Here is a 22,009-nt window from a genome sequence, read left to right on the forward strand (position 1 = left end):
AGTATTAGTCCTGGACAGTGACACTGAGTCAGAATACAGTGACTTGATGAGAGAGTGAGAGAGAATAGAACTTGATTCTGATGTAGCAAAAGTAAAAGAAGTCATAAAGAAAAATCCCAGACCCATCCCTTTGTTACCAGCATCTGACAAAGCATTGCCACCAAAACCAAACTTGCTGGTACAGTACAATACGGATCTGAAGCCAAAGAGTGACAAGAATCAGGATCCAACTGAAGAAGAGAAAGCACAAATGAAGGAATTGAGGTTTTATTGAAATGATAAAGTCTCAGCATAAAAAAGAGATTACACAGTTAATGAATGAATTGCTACTTCTTTGCAAAGACCTCAAGAAAGAGCCAACTTCAGAGTTTCAGTTAACTGATGCAGACCAGACGAAACATGAAAATAACAATGACACACTAGCACTGTGTGAACCACTTAGAAAGTCTACTCGTGTTTATAAACCCCCAGAGAGACTGATAGAGACATGTTAAATTATGAATTTGTTATGGTTAATGTTGTTAATTGTTTTTCTTTTTAAGGAAAAGAAGATGTGGTGTTATCACGTGTCAAGTGTAAGAACGTGATTGGACAGAGTTCTGAGTATGCACAGAAATCTCAGAAAGATCCAGAATGATCTGGAAGCATGGCGGTGTAAACGTCATTGCTGTTTGCTGTTAAATAAAAGTTCTAGTTTTGTTCTTCCAGAATATGTTTCTTTATGAGTAAACCACGGTATGTATAAAGAACAAAATAATACCCAATTTTTGACCTAACTTATAACCAGGGTATTTATTCATGCTGGAACAAACCTTGAGTAATCTTTTTGCCGGACACCTCTGTTCCATTCATGGGGACAATCCTGAACATGCACTCACCCACTTTTTTTTCTCCCTTGATAAACTCTCTCTCTCTCTCTCTGAGCAACTTTAGGTCTCGCCCTATATCTTTTCTTTGTGAATGACCATAAGGCCATAAGACATAGGAGCAGATATTTGGCCCATTGAGTCTGCTCCGCTATTTCATCATGGTTGATCCAGTTTTCCTCTCAGCCCCAAACTTCTACCTTCTCCCCATATCCCTTCAAACCCTGACCAATCAAGAATCTATCAAACTCTGTCTTAAATATACATAAAGACTTGGCCTCTGCAGCTGCCTGTGGCAAAGAATTCCACAGATTCACCACTCTCTGGCTATAGAAATTCCTCATCTCTGTTTTAAAAGGACACCCCTCTATTCTGAGGCTTTGTCCTCTGGTCTGAGACTCTCCTACCATAGGAAACATCCACTCCACACTCACGCCATCAAAGCCTTTCACCATTTGATAGCTTTTAATGAGGGCACCTCTCATTCTTCTGAATTCTAGTGAGTACAGGCCCTGATCAATAAAACGCTCTTCATATGACAAGCCATTCAATCCTGGAATCATTTTTGTGAACCTCCTTTGAACCCTCTCCAGTTTCAGCACATCTCTTCAGGACATGAAGGGATATGGGAGTGGGTGGGGGGGAAGGCAGGACATTGAGGCTGAGGGCAAAAATGGATCAGCCATGATGAAATGGCGGAGCAGACTTGACGTGCCAACTGGCCTCATACTGCTCCTATATCTCATGGTCTTATCCTTTCTAAGATAAGGGGCCCAAAACTGTTCACAATTCTTCAAGTGAGACCTCAGTAATGCTTCATAAATCCTTAATATTACAACTTTGCTTTTATATTCTAGTCCTCTTAAAATGAATGCTAACATTGCATTTGCCTTCCTCACCACAGATTTATTAGTTTACTTCTCCATCTCAACTTTGTTATGCTTATCTCTAACTGCCATTCTTTTAGGAAATTTGATACATTGGCAACTTAGCCTGTGCCTAATCAGACACTCCCACTGCTCTGCCCATCCTCCTCCAATGCAATTTCAAAAATGTCACAGTTTTTCGTTAGATAAAATAGGTAGGTTAGATCTCTCAACCAACACACATCAAAGTTGCTGGTGAACGCAGCAGGCCAGGCAGCATCTGTAGGAAGAGGTGCAGTCGACGTTTCAGGCCAAGACCCTTCGTCAGGACTAACTGAAGGAAGAGTGAGTAATGGATTTGAAAGTTGGAGGGGGAGGGGGAGATCCAAAATGATAGGAGAAGACAGGAGGGGGAGGGATAGAGCCAAGAGCTGGACAGGTGATAGGCAAAAGGGGATACGAGAGGATCATGGGACAGGAGGTCCGGGAAGAAAGACAAGGGGGGGGGGACCCAGAGGATGGGCATGAGGTATATTCAGAGGGACAGAGGGAGAAAAAGGAGAGTGAGAGAAAGAATGTGTGCATAAAAATAAGTAACAGATGGGGTATGAGGGGGAGGTGGGGCCTTAGCGGAAGTTAGAGAAGTCGATGTTCATGCCATCAGGTTGGAAGCTACCCAGACGGAATATAAGGTGTTGTTCCTCCAACCTGAGTGTGGCTTCATCTTTACAGTAGAGGAGGCCGTGGATGGACATGTCAGAATGGGAATGGGATGTGGAATTAAAATGTGTGGCCACTGGGAGATCTTGCTTTCTCTGGCGGACAGAGCGTAGATGTTCAGCAAAGCGGTCTCCCAGTCTGCGTCGGGTCTTGCCAATATATAAAAGGCCACATCGGGAGCACCGGACGCAGTATATCACCCCAGTCGACTCACAGGTGAAGTGTTGCCTCACCTGGAAGGACTGTTTGGGGCCCTGAATGGTGGTAAGGGAGGAAGTGTAAGGGCATGTGTAGCACTTGTTCCGCTTACGCAGATAAGTGCCAGGAGGGAGATCAGTGGGGAGGGATGGGGGGGACGAATGGACAAGGGAGTTGCGTAGGGAGCGATCCCTGCGGAATGCGGGGGGGGGGGAGGGAAAGATGTGCTTAGTGGTGGGATCCCGTTGGAGGTGGCAGAAGTTACGGAGAATTATATGTTGGACCCGGAGGCTGGTGGGGTGGTAAGTGAGGACCAGGGGAACCCTATTCCTAGTGGGGTGGCGGGAGGATGGAGTGAGAGCAGATGTACGTGAAATGGGGAAGATGCGTTTAAGAGCAGAGTTGATAGTGGAGGAAGGGAAGCCCCTTTCTTTAAAAAAGGAAGACATCTCCCTCGTCCTAGAATGAAAAGCCTCATCCTGAGAGCAGATGCGGCGGAGATGGAGGAATTGCGAGAAGGGGATGGCGTTTTTGCAAGAGACAGGGTGAGAAGAGGAATAGTCCAGATAGCTGTGAGAGTCAGTAGGTTTATAGTAGATATCAGTGGATAAGCTGTCTCCAGAGACAGAGACAGAAAGATCTAGAAAGGGGAGGGAGGTGTCGGAAATGGACCAGGTAAACTTGAGGGCAGGGTGAAAGTTGGAGTCAAAGTTAATAAAGTCAATGAGTTCTGCATGCGTGCAGGAAGCAGCGCCAATGCAGTCGTCGATGTAGCGAAGGAAAAGTGAGGGACAGATACCAGAATAGGTTTGGAACATAGATTGTTCCACAAAGCCAACAAAAAGGCAGGCATAGCTAGGACCCATACGGGTGCCCATAGCTATACCTTTAGTTTGGAGGAAGTGGGAGGAGCCAAAGGAGAAATTATTAAGAGTAAGGACTAATTCCGCTAGATGGAGCAGAGTGGTGGTAGAGGGGAACTGATTAGGTCTGGAATCCAAAAAGAAATGTAGAGCTTTCAGACCTTCACCAGCAACTTTGATGTGTGTTGCTTGAATTTCCAGCATCTGCAGAATTCCTGCTGTTTGAGGTTAGATCTCTCCCTTTTTTTCGGAGACAGTTATTGTTTACCACTTTGGTGATGTCATTTTACTTGTCACTTATCAGCCTATGCCTGAACTTATCAAGTTAAACTGGATCTCTATAGCAGTACTCAGTCCTTCATTTATTTGAGGTATGACACAGCAGACCCAATTGTTAAAAACATCCCAATATATTTTTCAAGTATGTTATACCTTCCTTTTAATGGTATATTTCAGTCATACCATATAAGTACTCATCCTAAAACAGCCAATGAACAGCAGGACCAGCCTTGACTGAATGAAGATATGATAAGATTGGATGTAAGAACAGGCTCAGGATGATACATCTCACAATACACAACTAATATCAAAGTTTAGCACATTTTTCTCCTTTAAGTGTTAATTATTACTTTTAAACTCACTTCTGTTGCATTACATTTTAATTGAATTACCACCATTTGAAAAAAGCTGCCATGTAAACAATCTCTACAAATATGATTTATGTCGATGAACCGTTTGTTAAATTGGAAATACATACATTTCATTGACTTGACCATCCCCAGAGTTGTTGAACGACGCCTGCGTGTGTTTGGCTGTTGACATTTCAGCTCTGCAATAAATGTTTGAAACATTTGCATTATGTGACTGTTATTTGCATCCCTATGAATCCATTATTATTAAATAAAATTCAATTTTACAAACACAAATGCACACACTAAATATACCCATTTTTACATATGTTTGTTTTTGGGAAAACTGTTCAACCATCTTAACTGGAAATAAGTTAGGGAGCTGCAGGGAAAAGAACCTGTCAGTGATCACAATATGATTGAGTTCAATTTGAAATTTGATAGGAAGAAAGTAAAGTCTGACATAGCAGTATTTCAGTGGGGCAAAGGAAATTACAGTATAAGAGAGGAGTTAACCAATGCAAATTGGAAGGAAATGCTGGCAGGGATGACAGCAGAGCAGCAATGGCGTGAGTTTCCAGGAAAAATGTGGAAAAAACAAGATAGATGTACTCAAAAAACAAAAAAAAAACTCAAATGGCAAAATAGAACAACCATGGCTGACAAGGGAAGTAAAAGCTAATGTAAAAGCAAAAGAGAAGGCAAAGCAAAAATTAATGGGAAGACAGAGGATTGGGAAGCTTTTAAAAATCTACAGAGAGCAATGAAAAGAATTATTAGAAGGGAAAAGATGAATTATGAAAGCAAACTAGCAAGCAATATCAAAATGGATAGTAAAAGCTTTTTCAAGTATACAGAAAATAAAAGAGAGATGAAAATCGATAATGGACCACTGGAAAATGAGGCCAGAGAAATAATAACAGGGGTCAAAGAGATGGCAGCTGAACTAAATGAGTATTTTGCATCAGTCTTCTCTGTGGAAGACATGAGCAGTGTGCCAGATATTGAAGGGTGTGAGGGAACAGAAGTGAGTGCAGTTACTATTACCAGGGAAAAGGTGCTGAAATAGCTGAAAGACCTAAGGGTGCATGCCACCCAGGCCAGATGAACTGCAGCCTAGGATTCTGAAAGAGGTAGCGGTAGAGATTGTGAAGGCATTGGTAATGATCTTCCAAAAATCATTGGACTCTGGCATGGTGCCAGAGGACTGGAAAATTGAAAATGTCACTCCACACATTAAGAAAGGAGGAAGGCAGCAGAAAGGAAATTATAGATCAGCTAGCCTGACCACAGTGGTTGGGAAGATGTTGGAGTCAATGGATAAGGATGAGGTAATGGAGTACTTGGTGACACAGGACAAGATAGGACAAAGTTAGCTTGGTTTCCTTAAGGGAATATCTTCCCTGATGAACCTGTTGGAATTCTTTGAGGAGATTACAAGTAGGATAGATAAAGAAAGTGCAGTGGATGTTGTATATTTGGATTTCCAGAAGACCTTTAACAAGGTGTTGCACCTGAGGCTGCTTACCAGGTTAAGAGCTTGCAGTATTACAGGAGTGTTACTAACGTGTTTAGAGCATTGGCTAACTAGTAGGAGGCAGAGAGTGGGAATAAAACAATTATTTTCTGGTTGGCTGCCAGTGACTAGTGGTGTTCCGTTGGGGTCAGTGCAAGGACTGGTTCTTTTTATGCTGTATATCAATGATTTAGTTGCTGGAATAGATGGCTTTGTTGCCAAGTTTTCAGATGATACAAAGATTCGTGGAGGGGCAGCTAATGCTGAGAAAAGAGGTAGGCTGCAGAAGGACCTGGACAGATTAGGAGAATGATCAACAGAGTGGCAAATGAAATACAACATTGGAAAAGATACGCAGGGTATTTATTGCCTATGAAATAAATGTGCAAACTATTTTCTAAATGGGGAGAAAATCCAAAAATCTGAGATAAAAAGGGACTTGGGAGTCCTTGTGCAGAATACCCTAAAGGTTAACTTGTAGGTTGAGTCGGGGTTGAGGAAGGCAAAGGCAATGTTAGCATTCATTTCAAGAGGTCTAGAATACAAGAGCAGAGGTATGATGCTGAGGCATTATAAGGCATTGATGAGGCCTCACCTTGAGTATAGTGAACTGTTTTGGGCTCCTCATCTAAGAAAAGATGTGCTGGCATTGGAGAGGATTCAGATGATGTTCACAAGGACGACTCCAGGAATGAAAGGGTTATCATATGAGGAACATTTGATAGCTCTGGGTCTGTACTTGCTGGAATTTGGAAGGATGAGGGGGGATCTCATTACAATCTTTTGAATGTTGAAAGACTTAGACCGAGTAGATGTGGAAAGGATTTTTCCCATGGTGGAGGATCTAGGACAAGAAGGCACAACCTCAGGATAGAGGGGCGTCCAGTTAAAGCCAAGATGTGGAGAAACTTCTTTAACCAGAAAGTGATGAATTTGTGGAATTTGTTACCACAATTGGGTATGGAGATCAGATCATTGTGTGTATTTAAAGCAGAGATTGATAGGTTCTTGATTGGACACTGTATCAAAGGTTATGGGGAGAAGGCCAAGGAGTGGGTCTGAGGAGGGGAAAAAGGATCAGCCATGATTGAATGGTGGAGCAGACTCGATGGGCCAAATGGCCTAATTCTGTTCCTATGTCTTATGGTCTTATGCTCTAAACTGGTCATGAGCAAATGAATTTTTTTTTAAAAAGGAGCTTAAGTGGCCAAATGCACCATTTCTGAGGAATAAAATCAAAATCTAGGGTTGAAGGACAATCCACACTTAGGTTCTTGATGCACTATTGAGGATTAATAAAGATTGGTGTAGAACTAGATTCTTTTTCCCCAGTACCTTTAGATGGATCAGAATGTATTTAAATTAGCTCGTTTTACTTGGAGTACTGTGTCCAGTTCTGGTCGCCTCACTATAGGAAGGATGTGGAAGCATTGGAAAGGGTACAGAGGAGATTTACCAAGATGCTGCCTGGTTTAGAGACTATGGATTATGATCAGAGATTAAGGGAGCTAGGGCTTTACTCTTTGGAGAGAAGGAGGATGAGAGGAGACATGATAGAGGTGTACAAGATAATAAGAGGAATAGATAGAGTGGATAGCCAGCACCTCCTCCCCAGGGCACCACTGCTCAATACAAGAGGACATGGTTTTAAGGTAAGGGGTGGAAAGTTCAAGGGGGATATTAGAGGAAGGTTTTTTACTCAGAGAGTGGTTGGTGTGTGGAATGCACTGCCTGAGTCAGTGGTGGAGGCAGATACACTAGTGAAGTTTGAGAGACTACTAGACAGGTATACGGAGGAATTTAAGGTGGGGGTTTATATGGGAGGCAGGGTTTAAAGGTCAGCACAACATTGTGGGCCGAAGGGCCTGCATTGTGCTGTACTATTCTATGTTCTATGTTCTATGTTTTTATACAATTGATTCATGTCCTAATTTACCTCTGGGTGCCAAATTTGTAATAACCATCATTCCAAATCATTCCAAACACCCCTTTACCAGCTTCATGAAATTAATAATGATTGAGAAAGAAAGGAAGCCAATTACTATATCAGGCCCGCTTTGAGGCAACTATTTATATGTCCCTGTAATGGTTTTAAATTATTAATAATTTATTGAACTTTTGAGGGGGGGGGATTAATAATCAGACTGAAATAGAAGGGCATGATGGAACTTCGGTAAATTGGATTATTATTGTAACATTGTACCAGGGTATAGTTAAAAACTTTGGTTCAAATGCCATCTATATACAGCATTTTTTCACATCAGTACCTGGTGTTAGGACAAGGTAAAAATCATGACAGAATGCAGAATAAAGTATAACAGTTACAGGGAAAGCACAGCATAAGTAGGCAATAATCTGAAGACTATACATAAAAGAATGTCACTACTTATTTTTAGGTCACTGAATCTAGATTTAAAAGAATAGAATGATTATGATAATATATGGATCTGTAGAGAGCAGTTTGCAACAAGTTGCCACCCTAATTGAACTGGTAAATCTATGTCTTAACTGAACGAAGTATGGATTACATACTGATCTAATGACATCATTTCACTGCCTTTGGAAAGGGATTTATGAAACAAATGCTCAATGTGAGTGAATAATACATTGCATTAATGGTTAGACAGGCCAAAATAAACAAAGGGCTCAATTAACAATTGTAAATCTGTCAAAAGCAAATTAGATAAATAAGCTATACTTTCAATGTCTGAATGGAATTCACAAGCCTATGACATTTAAAAATAGATACTCAAGAGATAATTATGCAGCTCATGTAAATTTAATATAATCATATACACAGGAGATTCTGCACATGCTGGAAATGCAGAGTAACACACACACACTTTTGAGAAACTCAGCAGGTTAGGTATAATTTGTGGAAAAGAATAAAGAATCAATGTTTTGGGCCAGGACACTTCATCAGGATTCTTCATCTGGAACAGGACTTATTATGATCAATTAGGATATCAATTTCAGCTAGGTAGCTGAAAAGTGAGGACAGAGCTGAAATGGTTTAGTTCAGCAGGACAAGTGAAGAGCAAATGGTTTAATTGGTGAGAGATTGCAGACCTCTCAATATATTTACCCCATTATCCAAATCTTGAATGGACCGCTTACACACTAAGTCCTCCTCATCATAGCCCTTGTTCTTTGTCTGTTCACCTGCATTGCACTATCTCTGTATCTATAGCACCATATTCTGCATTATGGTTTCCCTTTTTACTGTCTCAAAGTACTAGTGTATGGAATGATATGCTTCAATTGCATGCAAACAGAAGTTTTTCACTATTTCTCAGTACAGATGCCAATAACAAATCAATTTTATGAATGGCATAGATAAAGCTTCACTGGTAGCCAAAGAGGGCATGATGTGTCATATGCTTTTGAAAAATGTTTTTACATTTATTTGATTTTAAAACTGTTTGGTGAGCATTTCTTTAATGACATTAATAGTATCAACAATCTGCATTTATAAGGCCCAAAACAGCAATAATATTGAAGATATATGACTAAATACTTGGCCAAGGTTGGTTTGAAGAATCACCTTAAGGGGGGAATCTGTAGAATGCAACATCATGACAGCAGAGAGAGCAGCCAGCAGTGGGGAAGCAGTTCAAAGCAGGGCTGCTCTAGAGACCAGAACTGAACCAAAATGTTTTAGTGGAAAGTAAAGATGGGAAGAATAAGGAAACAAGAATGAGAATTTTCACATTAGCAGCACATCATATTCTGCCTGGGCAGCCTCTAATCTGATGGCATAAACATCGATTTCTCTAACCCCACAATTTCTCTCCCATCCCCCTTCTCTCTTTTTCCATCTTCCATTCTGGTTCCTCTCGCATATTCTTCACTTCATCTGTACCTCCTCCTTTCATTTCTTCCATGGTTTACTGTCCTCTCCAATCAGATTCCTCCTTCTTCAGCCCTTTAGCTCTTCTATCTATCACCTCCCAGCTTCTTAGTTCATATTGCTCCCCCGTGCACTAACCTTCCAGCTTACCTGTTTCCATCTATCGGCTATCAGCTTGTACACCTTCTGGACAATCCCTGAGCTCTACCTTCTTATTTTTTTTCCACACTCTTCTGATGAAGGATCTCAGGCTGAAACATCGACTTTTTATTCCCCTCCACAGATGCCTCCTGACTCTTTGAGTTTCTCCAGCATTTTGTCTGCAATTTCCAACATTTGCAGACTCTCCTGAATTAGTATGTGTTATTTAATCAAGAGCTAGCTTAGGTTAGCATAAGGCTTAGTTTGAAGGACATGAACAACAGAGCACAGGTTGAAGGGAAGGAAAACAAGGGAGACCAATCAGGAGTCCATTCAAATAGGGAAGTCTTAATGTAACAAAGACAGGACTAAAAGTTTCAGCAGCTGGTGGGCTGAGACAGTGCGAGAATCGAACGATATTATAACACTAACAAAAGGCGATATTGGTGGCCATCCATATGGACATATGATCTAAGATAATATGACATCATGGTTGCAGACACTCATTATCAGGGATTTGTCTGGGAAATTGATTGATTCAATTGATGGAAAACAACATATGAAAGTGATCAATGACAATTACAAAACAACTGAATTGACAGATTCAATCTCCTACTCATGTAGTGCTGAACATTGGGCAAACTTTGTGGGCCGAAGGGCCTGTTTTATGCTGTAGATTTTCTATGTTTCTATGATTTTTCTAAATACTTTTGACAATTTATAGATATATAAAGAGCGTGGCAAGGGAAAACTGCTATTATCAATATCTATGGGGACTAGGAATATTTTCACTTACATTACTAAGGGGCAGTTGCTGAATCAGAAATGGGACCTAAAGGTGGATAATTGGGAGTCATCATGGGTAACAATTACAGGCTATTATCTTATATCTTTACCTGCATGATCTCTAAAGAAGTACCTATCATAAACATAAAATCAGCATTAACACAACATTCACTTAAATAAAACATTAATTTAAAAATGAGTTCCAGAAACCAGCACCTGTTCTTGTTTTAGTCTTGACGTTAGTGCTCGCTACAAAGGCTAATCCCGCATCTGAGAAAACACCGAGGAAATCTTTACCACTTCCAGGAGTGCAACCAATATCATTCTTCTCCACCACATTCCAGACCTGTAATAAAATAAACATACACAAAAGCACACTAATGAAGTGGGAAACACAATGAAGTAAACTAAATTCAGTTAGTAGATATGCATGGATCTGTTTCTTTTAGAGTAATGACATACCCCCCTTAGCACTACTTATTGATCTGTTGTCTGCACATGCAAAGCTGTTTATGTATTTCTCTCCCTCAGCCTTTCCCTATATACCTCAAGAAGGTGGAACTGTATTGTACCACGAACAACGTGGAAGAGGTAAAGAAAGCCCCTGCACTTCTTAGCTTAATAGGTGCGAGGACGTACAGTGTCTTACGCAACCTAGTAACCCCTGAAAAACCAGTAAGCAAAATGTTTGACAAAATTGTTAAAATTTTACAAAGTCACTTGAGCCGTAAACCACTGGCAATAGGTGAGAGATTTAGATTTTACAAAAGGAACCAGCCAAAAGATGAAAACATTTCTGAATACCTTGCATAACTGCGTAAACCTTTCCAGTACTGTGACTTTAGAGATGGATTTCCTGTTGCATTAAGGGATAGGTTTGTATATGGCAGGCATAGTCAAAGCACTCAAATGAGGCTACTGGACGAAAGACACCTAATCTTAGCACGGGCACTGACCATTGCAATATCATTAGAGAATGACAGAAAAGGAGATTAGAATGTGAAATGCACAAAATGTCCCAGAATAGTGCAAGAAGTTGAAGTTGTTATCGATGTGGCACATCCTCCTCTGATGCAAATGTTGGTTTAAAGAAAAAGTCTGCAGAAAATGTCACAGGCAAGGTCACATAGAGAGAATATGCCATGCAGACAAAAAGCACAACTGAGTGAAAAGTCTCATGCACAAAGCTAAGGAAATGCATAAAGTTACCAAATGTAAAACACAGTCAGTCAACATAAAGTCTGACAAAAGTGAACTGTCATGCCTAGAACTGCCTAGCATTACTGAAACAGATCACAAAATCATCTGCATCACGATAGATGTGCCTGGTGTAGAACTGAAAATGGAGCTGGATACAGGGTCAGCTTTGTCTATCATTCCAGAGGCTGACTACAACAGATTGTTCTCTAAGATATCATTAGAGAAGGCCTCAGTGATGCTAAAGACTTCCATGGGTGAAAAAGTGTCTCCCAACGGCAAACTGAAGGCAAATGTGATGTATGGAGACCAAACACAGCAGTTAAACCATTATGTATTGAAAAGTGGAGGGCTAGCACTTTTCAGATGTGAATGGTTGAGGAAAATCCAACTAGACTGGCATTCAGTCAAAGCTCTCAGTGTGACATCAACAAGGAACAGCAGCCCAACTGTTAGCACTAACCAGAGGCTGTCACAGCTGCTTAGTGCTAGTGAGAAGGTGTTTGAGAAGGGAATAGATAAACAGATCAAAGACTTGGACAAAAGCTGTTAGGGATGCCAAAAAGTTCAAAATGCATCCCCAGAGGCACCATTACACCCATGGGAGTGGCCATCTTCACTATGGCAGAGAGTGCATATTGACTTTGCTGGGCCATTCACTCCATGTTTCTGATTGCTGTGGATGCTCCTTTGAAGTGATCGAAGGTCATACCAATGAAGTCAACCACATCAGCAAAGACTGTCTCTGCTCTGAGAACTATCTTTGCCAGAAATGGCTTACCTAAACAAATTGCGAGTGACAACATCAGAAGAATTCTGACTGTTCATAAAGAAAAATGGTATCAGACATTTCAAGTTAGCTCCTCGCCACCCAGCAGTGAATGGGTTAGTTGAAAGGTTTTTCCAAACCTTTGAGAAGTCCATTAAAGCTATGGACAAGGAGGACATACCTACACAGCACAAGGTGGATAACTTCTTTTTTGTGTAGTGGAACTCTGTTCATGCGACAACAAATCAAACACCTGCAATGTTGTTCATGAACAGGGATCTTGCACAGAACTTCTGAAACCAGATCTACGGAGAGGAGTGCAGAATAAACAGTTCAACTAGTTGCCAAGTAAATCAGCATGGAGCTTCGATATTGACAAGACATCCCAGTGTGTGATTATCGCAAAGACAAGTGGACACCCGGTAGGATAGCTACAAGAACTGGACCACTGATGTACACAGTGAATGTTGGAGATCAGACATGGAGACATCATGTGGACCAGATACTGGATGCTCAACCAAAGAACACACCCGAGTTGACCACATCCAACATGATGACCATGTTACAGTCTCTGGACTTGTATCTCAGTAATGATGTACTGAAAGCAACCTGAGACTGGAAACTGAGAATGTTGTCTTAGACAAGACACCAACCAAGCCTGATGCCACTCCACAGGTCCAGAGGCACCATCTGGAAAGAAACAGAGTGCCACCCAAAAGAATGAATCTTCAGAACTGTGAAGTTAGTTATGGATTGTTATTGTGAAAGTATGTTTATTTGGAATATGGCTTTATGAAAGGGAAAGTGAATATTTTGTACATAAACAACAGGAATTCTGCAGATGCTGGAAATTCAAGCAACACACATCAAAGTTGCTGGTGAACGCAGCAGGCCAGGCAGCATCTCTAGGAAGAGGTACAGTCGATGTTTCAGGCCGAGACCTTTCGTCAGGACCAACTGAAGGAAGAGTTAGTAAGAGATTTGAAAGTGGGAGGGGGAGGGGGAGATCCAAAATGATAGGAGAAGACAAGAGGGGGAGGGATGGAGCCAAGAGCTGGACAGGTGATTGGCAAAGGGGATATGAGAGGATCATGGGACAGGAGGTCCGGGGAGAAAGACAAGGGGTGGGGGAACCCAGAGGATGGGCAAGGGGTATAGTCAGAGGGACAGAGGGAGAAAAAGGAGAGAGAGAGAAAGAATGTGTGTATATAAATAAATAACGGATGGGGTACGAGGGGGAGGTGGGGCATTAGCGGAAGTTAGAGAAGTCAATGTTCATGCCATCAGGTTGGAGGCTACCCAGACGGAATATAAGGTGTTGTTCCTCCAACCTGAGTGTGGCTTCGTCTTTACAGTAGAGGAGGCTGTGGATAGACATGTCAGAATGGGAATGGGATGTGGAATTAAAATTCCACATCCCATTCCCAGTGGCCACACATTTTAATTCCACATCCCATTCCCATTCTGACATGTCTATCCACGGCCTCCTCTACTGTAAAGATGAAGCCACACTCAGGTTGAAGGAACAACACCTTATATTCCGTCTGGGTAGCTTCAAGAGAGTGAATTTGTTGGATGCCTACAAGATGGCTTTTTAGAGCAGTTTGTCGTTGAGCCTACTAGGGGATCAGCTATACTGGATTGGGTGTTATGTAATGAACTGGAGGTGATTAAGGAGCTTAAGATAAAGGAATCCTTAGGAGACAGTGATCACAGTATGATTGAGTTCAGCTTGAAACTTGAGGAAGTAAAGTCTGACGCAACAGTATTTCAGTGGAGTAAAGGAAATTACAGTGGTATGAGAGAGAGTCAGTCAAGGTAATTTGGAAGGAGAAGCTGGCAGAGATGACAGCAGAGCAGAAGTGCCTTGAGTTTCTGTGGAAAATGAGAAAAGTGCAGGATAGATGTATTTCAAAAACACGGAAACACTGAAATGGCAAAATAGTACAACCATGGCTGACAAGAGAAGTCAAAACTAATGTAAAAGCAAAAGAGAGGGCATATAACAAAACAAAAATTAGAGGGAAGATAGAGGACTAGGATGTTTTTAAAAATCTACAGAAAGCAACTAAAAGAATCATTAGGAATGAAGAGATGAAATATGAAAACAAGCTAGCAAAAATATCAAGGTGGAGAGAAAAAACTTTTTCCAAGTATATAAAAATAAAAGGCAGAGGAGAGTGGATATAGGACCACTAGAAAATGAGGCCGGAGAAATAATAGTGGGGGACAAGGAGATGGCAGGTGAACTAAATGAGCACCTTGTATCAGTCTTCACTGTGGCCAATACCAGCAGTGTAGCATCCTAGGGGTTGAATGGTGTGAGGGAAGAGAAGTGAGTGCAGTTACAATTACAAGGGAAATCCAAAAATCTGAGCTACAAAGGGACTTGGAGTCCGTGTGTAGAATACCTAAATGTTAACTTGCAGGATGAGTCGGTGGTGAGGAAGGCAAATACAATGTTAGCATTCATTTCCATATAAGAGCAGGGATGAGATGCTGAAGTTTATAAGGGACTGGTGAGGCCTCAGCTTGTGTACAGTTTTGGGCTCCCTGTCTAAGAAAAGGTATGCTGGCATTGGAGAGGGTCCATAGGAGGTTCACAAGGATGATTCTGGGAATGAAAGGGTTATCATATGAGAAACATTTGATGGCTCTGGGTCTGCACTCGCTGGAATTTAGAAGGATAGGGGTGGGGATAATCTCATGGAAACCTTTCGAATGTTGAAAGGCCTAGACAGAGTAGATATGGGAAGGATGTTTCCCATGGTGGAAGAGTCTAGGACAAGAGGACACAGCCTCAGGATAGAGGGGCACCCTTTCAAAACAGAGATGCAAAGAAATTTCTTTAGCCAAAGAATGGTGAACTTGTGGAATTTGTTACCACAAGCAGCTGTGGAGGCCAAGTCGTTGGGTGTACTTGAGGAGGAGATTGATTGGCCACGGCATCAAAGGTTATGGAGAGAAGACTGGGAAGTGGGGGTGAAGAAGGGAAAAAAAAAGGATCAGCCATGATGAAATGGCGGAGCAGACTCGATGGGCCAAATGGCCTCATTCTGCTCCTTTATCTTATGGCCTTATGGATGCTAGATGAGAATCCAATCAGAACAGGAATCCAACACGCAAGCACACACTGAACTAAGGTAGAGCATGTTCTCTTTAAACGTCCAAATTCTGCTGCCAAGACATGGTCGTCAACTCGCGGAACTGGCCTGAACCTTTAACGCTGCATAACTCTGCATAAATCCACAATAGAGCTTGTCTTCTGCCGAGCGAACACTGGGGAGGCAGTATGGACTCCATCCTCGACATCAGCCCACACTTTCTCCAGAGGAACACACTGACTCCAACGGCTCTCTCTCCTGGCAGCTGTGAACAAGTGATACCGTGGCCTGAGGCCTAGTTCTTGCTATGACCAAGGCCATGCAGCTCCTCCGCCATCTGCCCCTGACCACCGCCAAGAAGTCAGTGAATTGAATTTGCGGCATTTCATGTTAACAATGTCCAAAACTGTCTTGTGCTCACAGGAAATCAACCAAGACAGTCACCTGCTGTTAGACTGTACGCCTTCTTTGCTTCAGGCCGCAGCATGATGCGCAACTCCTTCATTTTCTCCATCAACAAGCAACTGACTGATGTGGTAGAGCTACAGTACCTTAAGTTCTCAATGTATAGTAGGATCTTGGGATCATTAAAAAATAGATTTAAATAGGACAGCAGTACCTTTTGTTGAACCCATAGAAGCCGCTGTGACCGAACACACCACCATCTGACCGGAAGATAACAATCACATTACCGACCTGTTGAGTTAGTGATCTTGCTTGGGCTGATAAAAAATCCAGCTAAGGGTTCAAAGCCTACAAGATCACCTTCAAAATCTAAAACTAACTAATTAAGTAAGACGGACATAAAAGATATCATTGAGCACTGGTGACCATAAAACAAATGGATTGCTGTGTTAAAGACCAGAAGAACACACAAAAGGAGATGAAGTAGATCATTCAGAACTATGCTTTTCCTGAGGATTACAGCTGACTACCTACTGTAGCACCGTTTCCGAGCTTATTTCCCATATGATTTAATATCCAGGAGCCTATACATCTGTTTTGAATGAATAACTCAGCCCTCCAGGCGAAGAATTCAAAGATTCACCACTCACTGAGCGCAGAACATTTTTCATTCAGCCTTCCTTTGTTCATTCAGGAACTAGATCAATCACAAGTAATTCTTTTGAAGACCCTGACCTGGAGTTACACTCTGACTTTGGCTCTTTGCATGAATGGGACACTCTCAGGGCCTCACGACCGGCCGCTTTTTGATATCCCAAGGACACGGCCTGGAAAACTAGTGTGCCTTCAGGGTGCTGGATTTTCATGGCTCTGGAGACTGGCTGATTCAAGGCTGGTGCCCCCGGCCAAAGCGTCGCGGGGGAACACGTAACATCAAGTGCAACGGGTTAGCTGCCTTGGGCTGTGTGTCCAGAGACTCTCTGGGCACAGAGCTCAGAAAAGCAACGCAACAGACTTTTAACATCATAAATCAGCAAGTTGTTTGTTATGCCTCCCCTCTTGCTGTGAAATGGGTAAACTTCTTTTTCCTGTGAGAGAGAGCCTGTATGTTGTATGTCGAATTACCGGGTGAACGAGTGGTCTTTGGGTACTGCAGGTCTGTGTCGTTATTAATGCTTTGCTGCACGCTTGAGTGCTCGGTGGAGGATGCCGATGGTTTTTTGCTGGTGGGGGAGTGGGTCATTGCCTTGCTGTTGCTTGTGCATGGGAGGGGGAGTTGCGGGGGGGCTGTGGGTTTCTAACATTTAACTGTCATTCATTCTTTGGGGTATTCCTCTGTTTTCATGGATGTTTGCTAAGAAAGAGAATTTCAGGATGTATATTGTATACATTTCTCTGACATTAAATGTACCTACTGAAATTTATTGTGAGCAACATTCTTGAAACAAGTTGTTGGAAACTCAAATGATAAGTGTTTTCTTGTAGGCCTATCAAGCGTAATTTCTAGATAGAAACATTTAGAAAATGACTCACCTTGCTCTGTGTTATTTTATTCTTCTTACTCAGTGAAAACACTGCTTTATCCACAGCAACAAGTCCAACCTTTGCACCAGGGTCACCTGTTATTTTCAATGTGAACCCATCTCCAGGTTTGTATAATTTCTTGTCATCATTTGGATTTGCACTAGAAACCTTCAGCTAGGATAAAATGTCACAAATAATAGGTTATGGCTGAAACAATAGTTTCTGTTGACTGTCAGCAAATTTAGTAGGCTCTGCCTATTAAAATTACATCCCTAGAAATTGTGATCAGGGCAACATGACAATTTAAAAATTCTGACTTCTAAGCCCTTCCCAAACTCACAGCAATATGAATTGCATAGATTTTCTTTATCAAACTCCTGTTATTTTCAATTGTCCACTTGGGATTGCTGGTGTCCAGGAGCTACAGTTTCAGTTTTGTCAAACAGCTTGTTGCATTTACAAATTCTCACCAACGGCAATTAGGGAAGCCAAATATGTCATTGTTAATAAATGGACTGACATGATTGAGAAATTAATGTGGCATAAACCTTTCATTTTGAAATATTCACTAGGTGTCAGTCAACATGAATGCAATAAACTTAGTTTATTGCTGATAATTTTGCTAGCAATAATTATAGCATTCACAATTCATTTGCATCCCTCATTATTAATTGAAACATACTCAGAGTATTTTTGTTCAAGACTAATCTGTAATTATCTTACATTTTCATCAGTTCCAGTGACTTTCCATCAAGCACATCTCAGAATGTTAATTTTAGACCAAATCTGATGGATCACAATGGAAGCCAATACTTTTAATGCTTTATGTGAAAGTGGACGCATTGGGACTGAGGTGGGTTGGGAGTCTGGAGTCCAGTTTTTTCTTTGTATGTCAGTAGAAAAGTCCAAAACAGAGTGAGAAATCTCACACACTGAAGAGAATGTGTGCAGATAGTGAAATGAGTCGGTGCAAGTTCTTCTTAGTTAGCACACATCACCACAACCTGCAAGATTATATAATTTATCAAAATAACAAAAAAATCTTTTGTTAATGTACATGCGTTGTTGGCTGCAGAATCAGTTAATAAGGCATCTTAAGGTATTGATGACTTGCAGAGTAACTTGTGACTAAATAACCTAATCCAAGATTTACATTATCTAAGCCATTTATTGCAAATTTATTAGTCCAGTTTGAGTAGTTTGAATGATATGTGCTTTATACAGGCCCTTTTAACTTTTAACAGTTAGTACCAATATAATCTTTATTATAGTAACAGAACTTACCAGATAATATTATACACAGGAAGGCGTGATGGTGAATTAGTTTTGGGAAGCATACATTACATACATGCAACTGCACTCAAGTGGTGCTTCTGGTGTACCCACAACTGCGTCTTTGCATCTGAATAACAGTGTGCAAAGCAAGAACATATTCTGTCCTTGTCAAACAGTGATTCCCCATTCTACTGTAAGGTCAAACATTTCTGCTAACATGACTGAGAAGAGATCTAAAGCAAAGAAAGAGCCTTGCTTGACCTCATTTACACAGGAATTGGGTCTGATTTGGACTTTCTCATGAGAATCATGGCTTATGTTATAAACCTTATTCCCAAATAATGTTTGTGAGACCCGACTACAGACTGAGCCTTATTCGTACACTATCCCTGTCACAGAAAATAAGATACTTACTGTTCCCATGCATGTGTCCCTCACATCAATCCACACAGAATCGGCAACAAATTCCACTGCTGATCCCGTTACAAGATAGTAGTAAACTACCAGTCGGAAGGATGGAATTAAATTTGGCTTGATTGGAATTTGCATGGTCACCATGACTTGTTTCGGCAACCTGACTTCTCTCCCAGTGTGAACAATCTTCCCTTTGTTAATCAACTGACAAAAGAGATTTCAAAAAAATTAATTAAGACAAATGTAAATTTATTGAACAAAAGTCTGAAATGATAGGTTTCAAGTTCCTGATCAAACACTGATTTTTTCCTCCTCTTTCCCTTTCTCATGGTTCAGTCTCCATTCCAATCAGACTTTTCCTTCTTCAGCCCTTTACCTTTTCCGCTTATCATCTTCCAGTCTGTACTCCTCCCTGTCTCCTCATATTCTTATTCAGGCGTTTATCCCCCTTCTTTTCCAGTCCTGATGAAGGGTCTCAGCCCGAAACATTGATCATTAATTCCTCTCCATAGATGCTGCCTGACCTGCTACTTTCCTCCAGCATTTTATGCACATTACTCTACAATACAGAATAGCTATTTTGTAACAAACGTAGACAAACAGAATGGAAGAACCATCTGAGCGAATGAAGCACTCAACCTCAAACTTGAATATAACCCATAGAGGTTAATTCTATCATGTATTCTTTGTACATAATGTGTTCATAGTATAATAAAAAGTGTACCAGCTAAAGTGAGAATTTGAGAAAGTGAAAAGCCCAGAGATATTGAACATTTTGAAAAATATGACAGAGTATTTATATTGTCAGCAGGTACTTAAGGCAGAATGTCTGGACACATGACACAAACAATTCCACAGATGCTGGACTTACAGAGCAACAACCCCAAAATTCTGGAGGAACTCAGCAAGTCAGGCCAAGAACATTCATCAGGAGAATGTTTGGGCTCCTGTTATTCTGCTTCACATTCTCACTGTTTTCTCCAAAGCTCTGTAATAGATCTGTACACCAAGGACTCCCCCTGAGTCAAATCAACCTCTCTATTATTGCTCAACAAACCACTGTTGTAGGCTGAGCCAAACTTCGCTCTTAGTACTTATTCAGCTTTAGGTAATTTCTTCAGCTGTATTCTTGACATCACACTTTCTTCTCATATCTCAAACTAAAATGCGTTTGTATTCATTGGCAGCTTCCTCAGTCTCAGAACATCCTAAAGTGATCTGTATCCAATCAAGTTGTTCACCCCACGGTAAAATATATCCAAATAAATGTAACACAGGGAGGTCACAGCAACTGTCATGCGATCTGATTGCGTCATGCATTGCTGGATCTCGGCCCAAAAATTCAACTGCTTACTCTTTTCCATAGATGCTGTCTGGCCTACTGAGTTCCTCCAGCATTTTGTGTGTCTTGCTTGTCAATTGGGAGATCAAGGTTGCAAGCTCCTGACTCCATTGCCAACACATTACCAAAATGACTAAATCAACAGCTAGTAATTAGGAACAATCTGAAAATTGGTAAATTAAAATTAAATTGATAAATAGGTTTATTATTGTTGCAAGTACTGAGGTACAGTGGAAACTTATGTTTTGTATGCCATTCATATAGATCATTTCATCACATCGATGCATTGAAGTAGTACAAGGAGGGAAAAATTACTAATTGAGTTTAACACGGCCAAATGTGAAGTATTGCAACTTAGTAGGTCAAATGCCAGAAGTCATGGTACATATTAGTATCAAGGACAGAGGTAGAGAAAGGGAGTAAGTCCTGAAAACAGAATACAGCGCAATAGGAAGAAAGCTGAGCAGCAGGACCTGAAGGGTAGTAAAGTTGGGACTGTTGTCTGTGCCATACGACAGTGAGGATAGGAACAGAATGAGGTGGAAGGTAAATGTGCAGCTGCTGAATTGGAGCAGGGGGCAGGGATTTGGATTTTTGGATCATTGGGACCTCTTCTGGGGGAGGTGTGACCTGTATAAAAGGGAAGGATCACACTTGAATCCAAGGGGAACAAATATTCTTGCAGGCAGGTGTACTTCTGCGAGTGGTTTAAACCAGTGGTCCCCAACCACCGGGCCGCGGACTGGTACCGGCCCGCAAAGCATGCACTACCGGGCCGCGAGGAAACGATATGATTTAGCGATGAGTCAGCTGCACCTTTCCTCATTCCCTGTCATGCCCACTGTTGAGCTTGAACGCTCGGGAGATCATTACCCATGGTCATGACCCGTGCGTCATCCATGTCAGCGTGGGAAGATCAACTCCTCGAGCTTGCAAATGACGGCGGGCTGAAAAATATGTTTGACATAACATCTCTGCCGGCATTCTGGATCAAAGTCAAGGCTGAATATCCTAAGATAGCCACTAAAGCACTGAAAACGTTGCTTTCATTTCCAACATTTTTCTGCGAAGCAGAGTTTTCTGCAATGAATGCAATGAAAACTAAATTGTAGAATAGACCGGACACAAGGAACCCCCGTCGAGTATCGCTGTCTCCCATCACCCTTCAATAGGACCGTGTTGTTGCAGGGAAACAAGTATTCAGCCCAGGGCTCCCACTGATTCAGCGATATTGGTGTGTTGCAATGATCTTATATGTTCATACGGGGAAAATATGTGCTGTGTGTTTAATATCCAAACGTTACTTAAAATGTTATGATGCTATTGACTTACTTATATAACCATATAACAATTACAGTACGGAAACAGGCCATCTCGGCCCTTCTAGTCCGTGCCGAACGCTACTCTCACCTAGTCCCACCGACCTGCATTCAGCCCATAACCCTCCATTCCTTTCTTGTCCATATACCTATCCAATTTTTCTTTAAATGATAATATCGAACCTGCCTCTACCACTTCTACTGGAAGTTCGTTCAACACTTACT

The 22,009-nt window shown here is 41.4% G+C and overlaps 1 protein-coding gene across 1 annotated transcript in view; it reads right to left on the reverse strand.

Annotated features, from left to right (window-relative positions):
• Positions 1-22,009, reverse strand: part of LOC134339400 (complement C3-like) — a 219,169-nt gene that overhangs the window by 128,675 nt on the left and 68,485 nt on the right. The window contains exons 13-16 of the mRNA XM_063035863.1: positions 19,124-19,327; positions 17,444-17,608; positions 10,652-10,781; positions 4,271-4,342 (exon numbers count right to left, since the gene is read on the reverse strand). Of these exons, the coding sequence (XP_062891933.1) occupies positions 4,271-4,342; positions 10,652-10,781; positions 17,444-17,608; positions 19,124-19,327 (571 nt within the window). The remainder of the gene's footprint in view (positions 1-4,270; positions 4,343-10,651; positions 10,782-17,443; positions 17,609-19,123; positions 19,328-22,009) is intronic.

Source organism: Mobula hypostoma, chromosome 29 (assembly GCF_963921235.1).
Source record: "Mobula hypostoma chromosome 29, sMobHyp1.1, whole genome shotgun sequence".
Lineage (NCBI taxonomy): Eukaryota > Metazoa > Chordata > Chondrichthyes > Myliobatiformes > Myliobatidae > Mobula > Mobula hypostoma.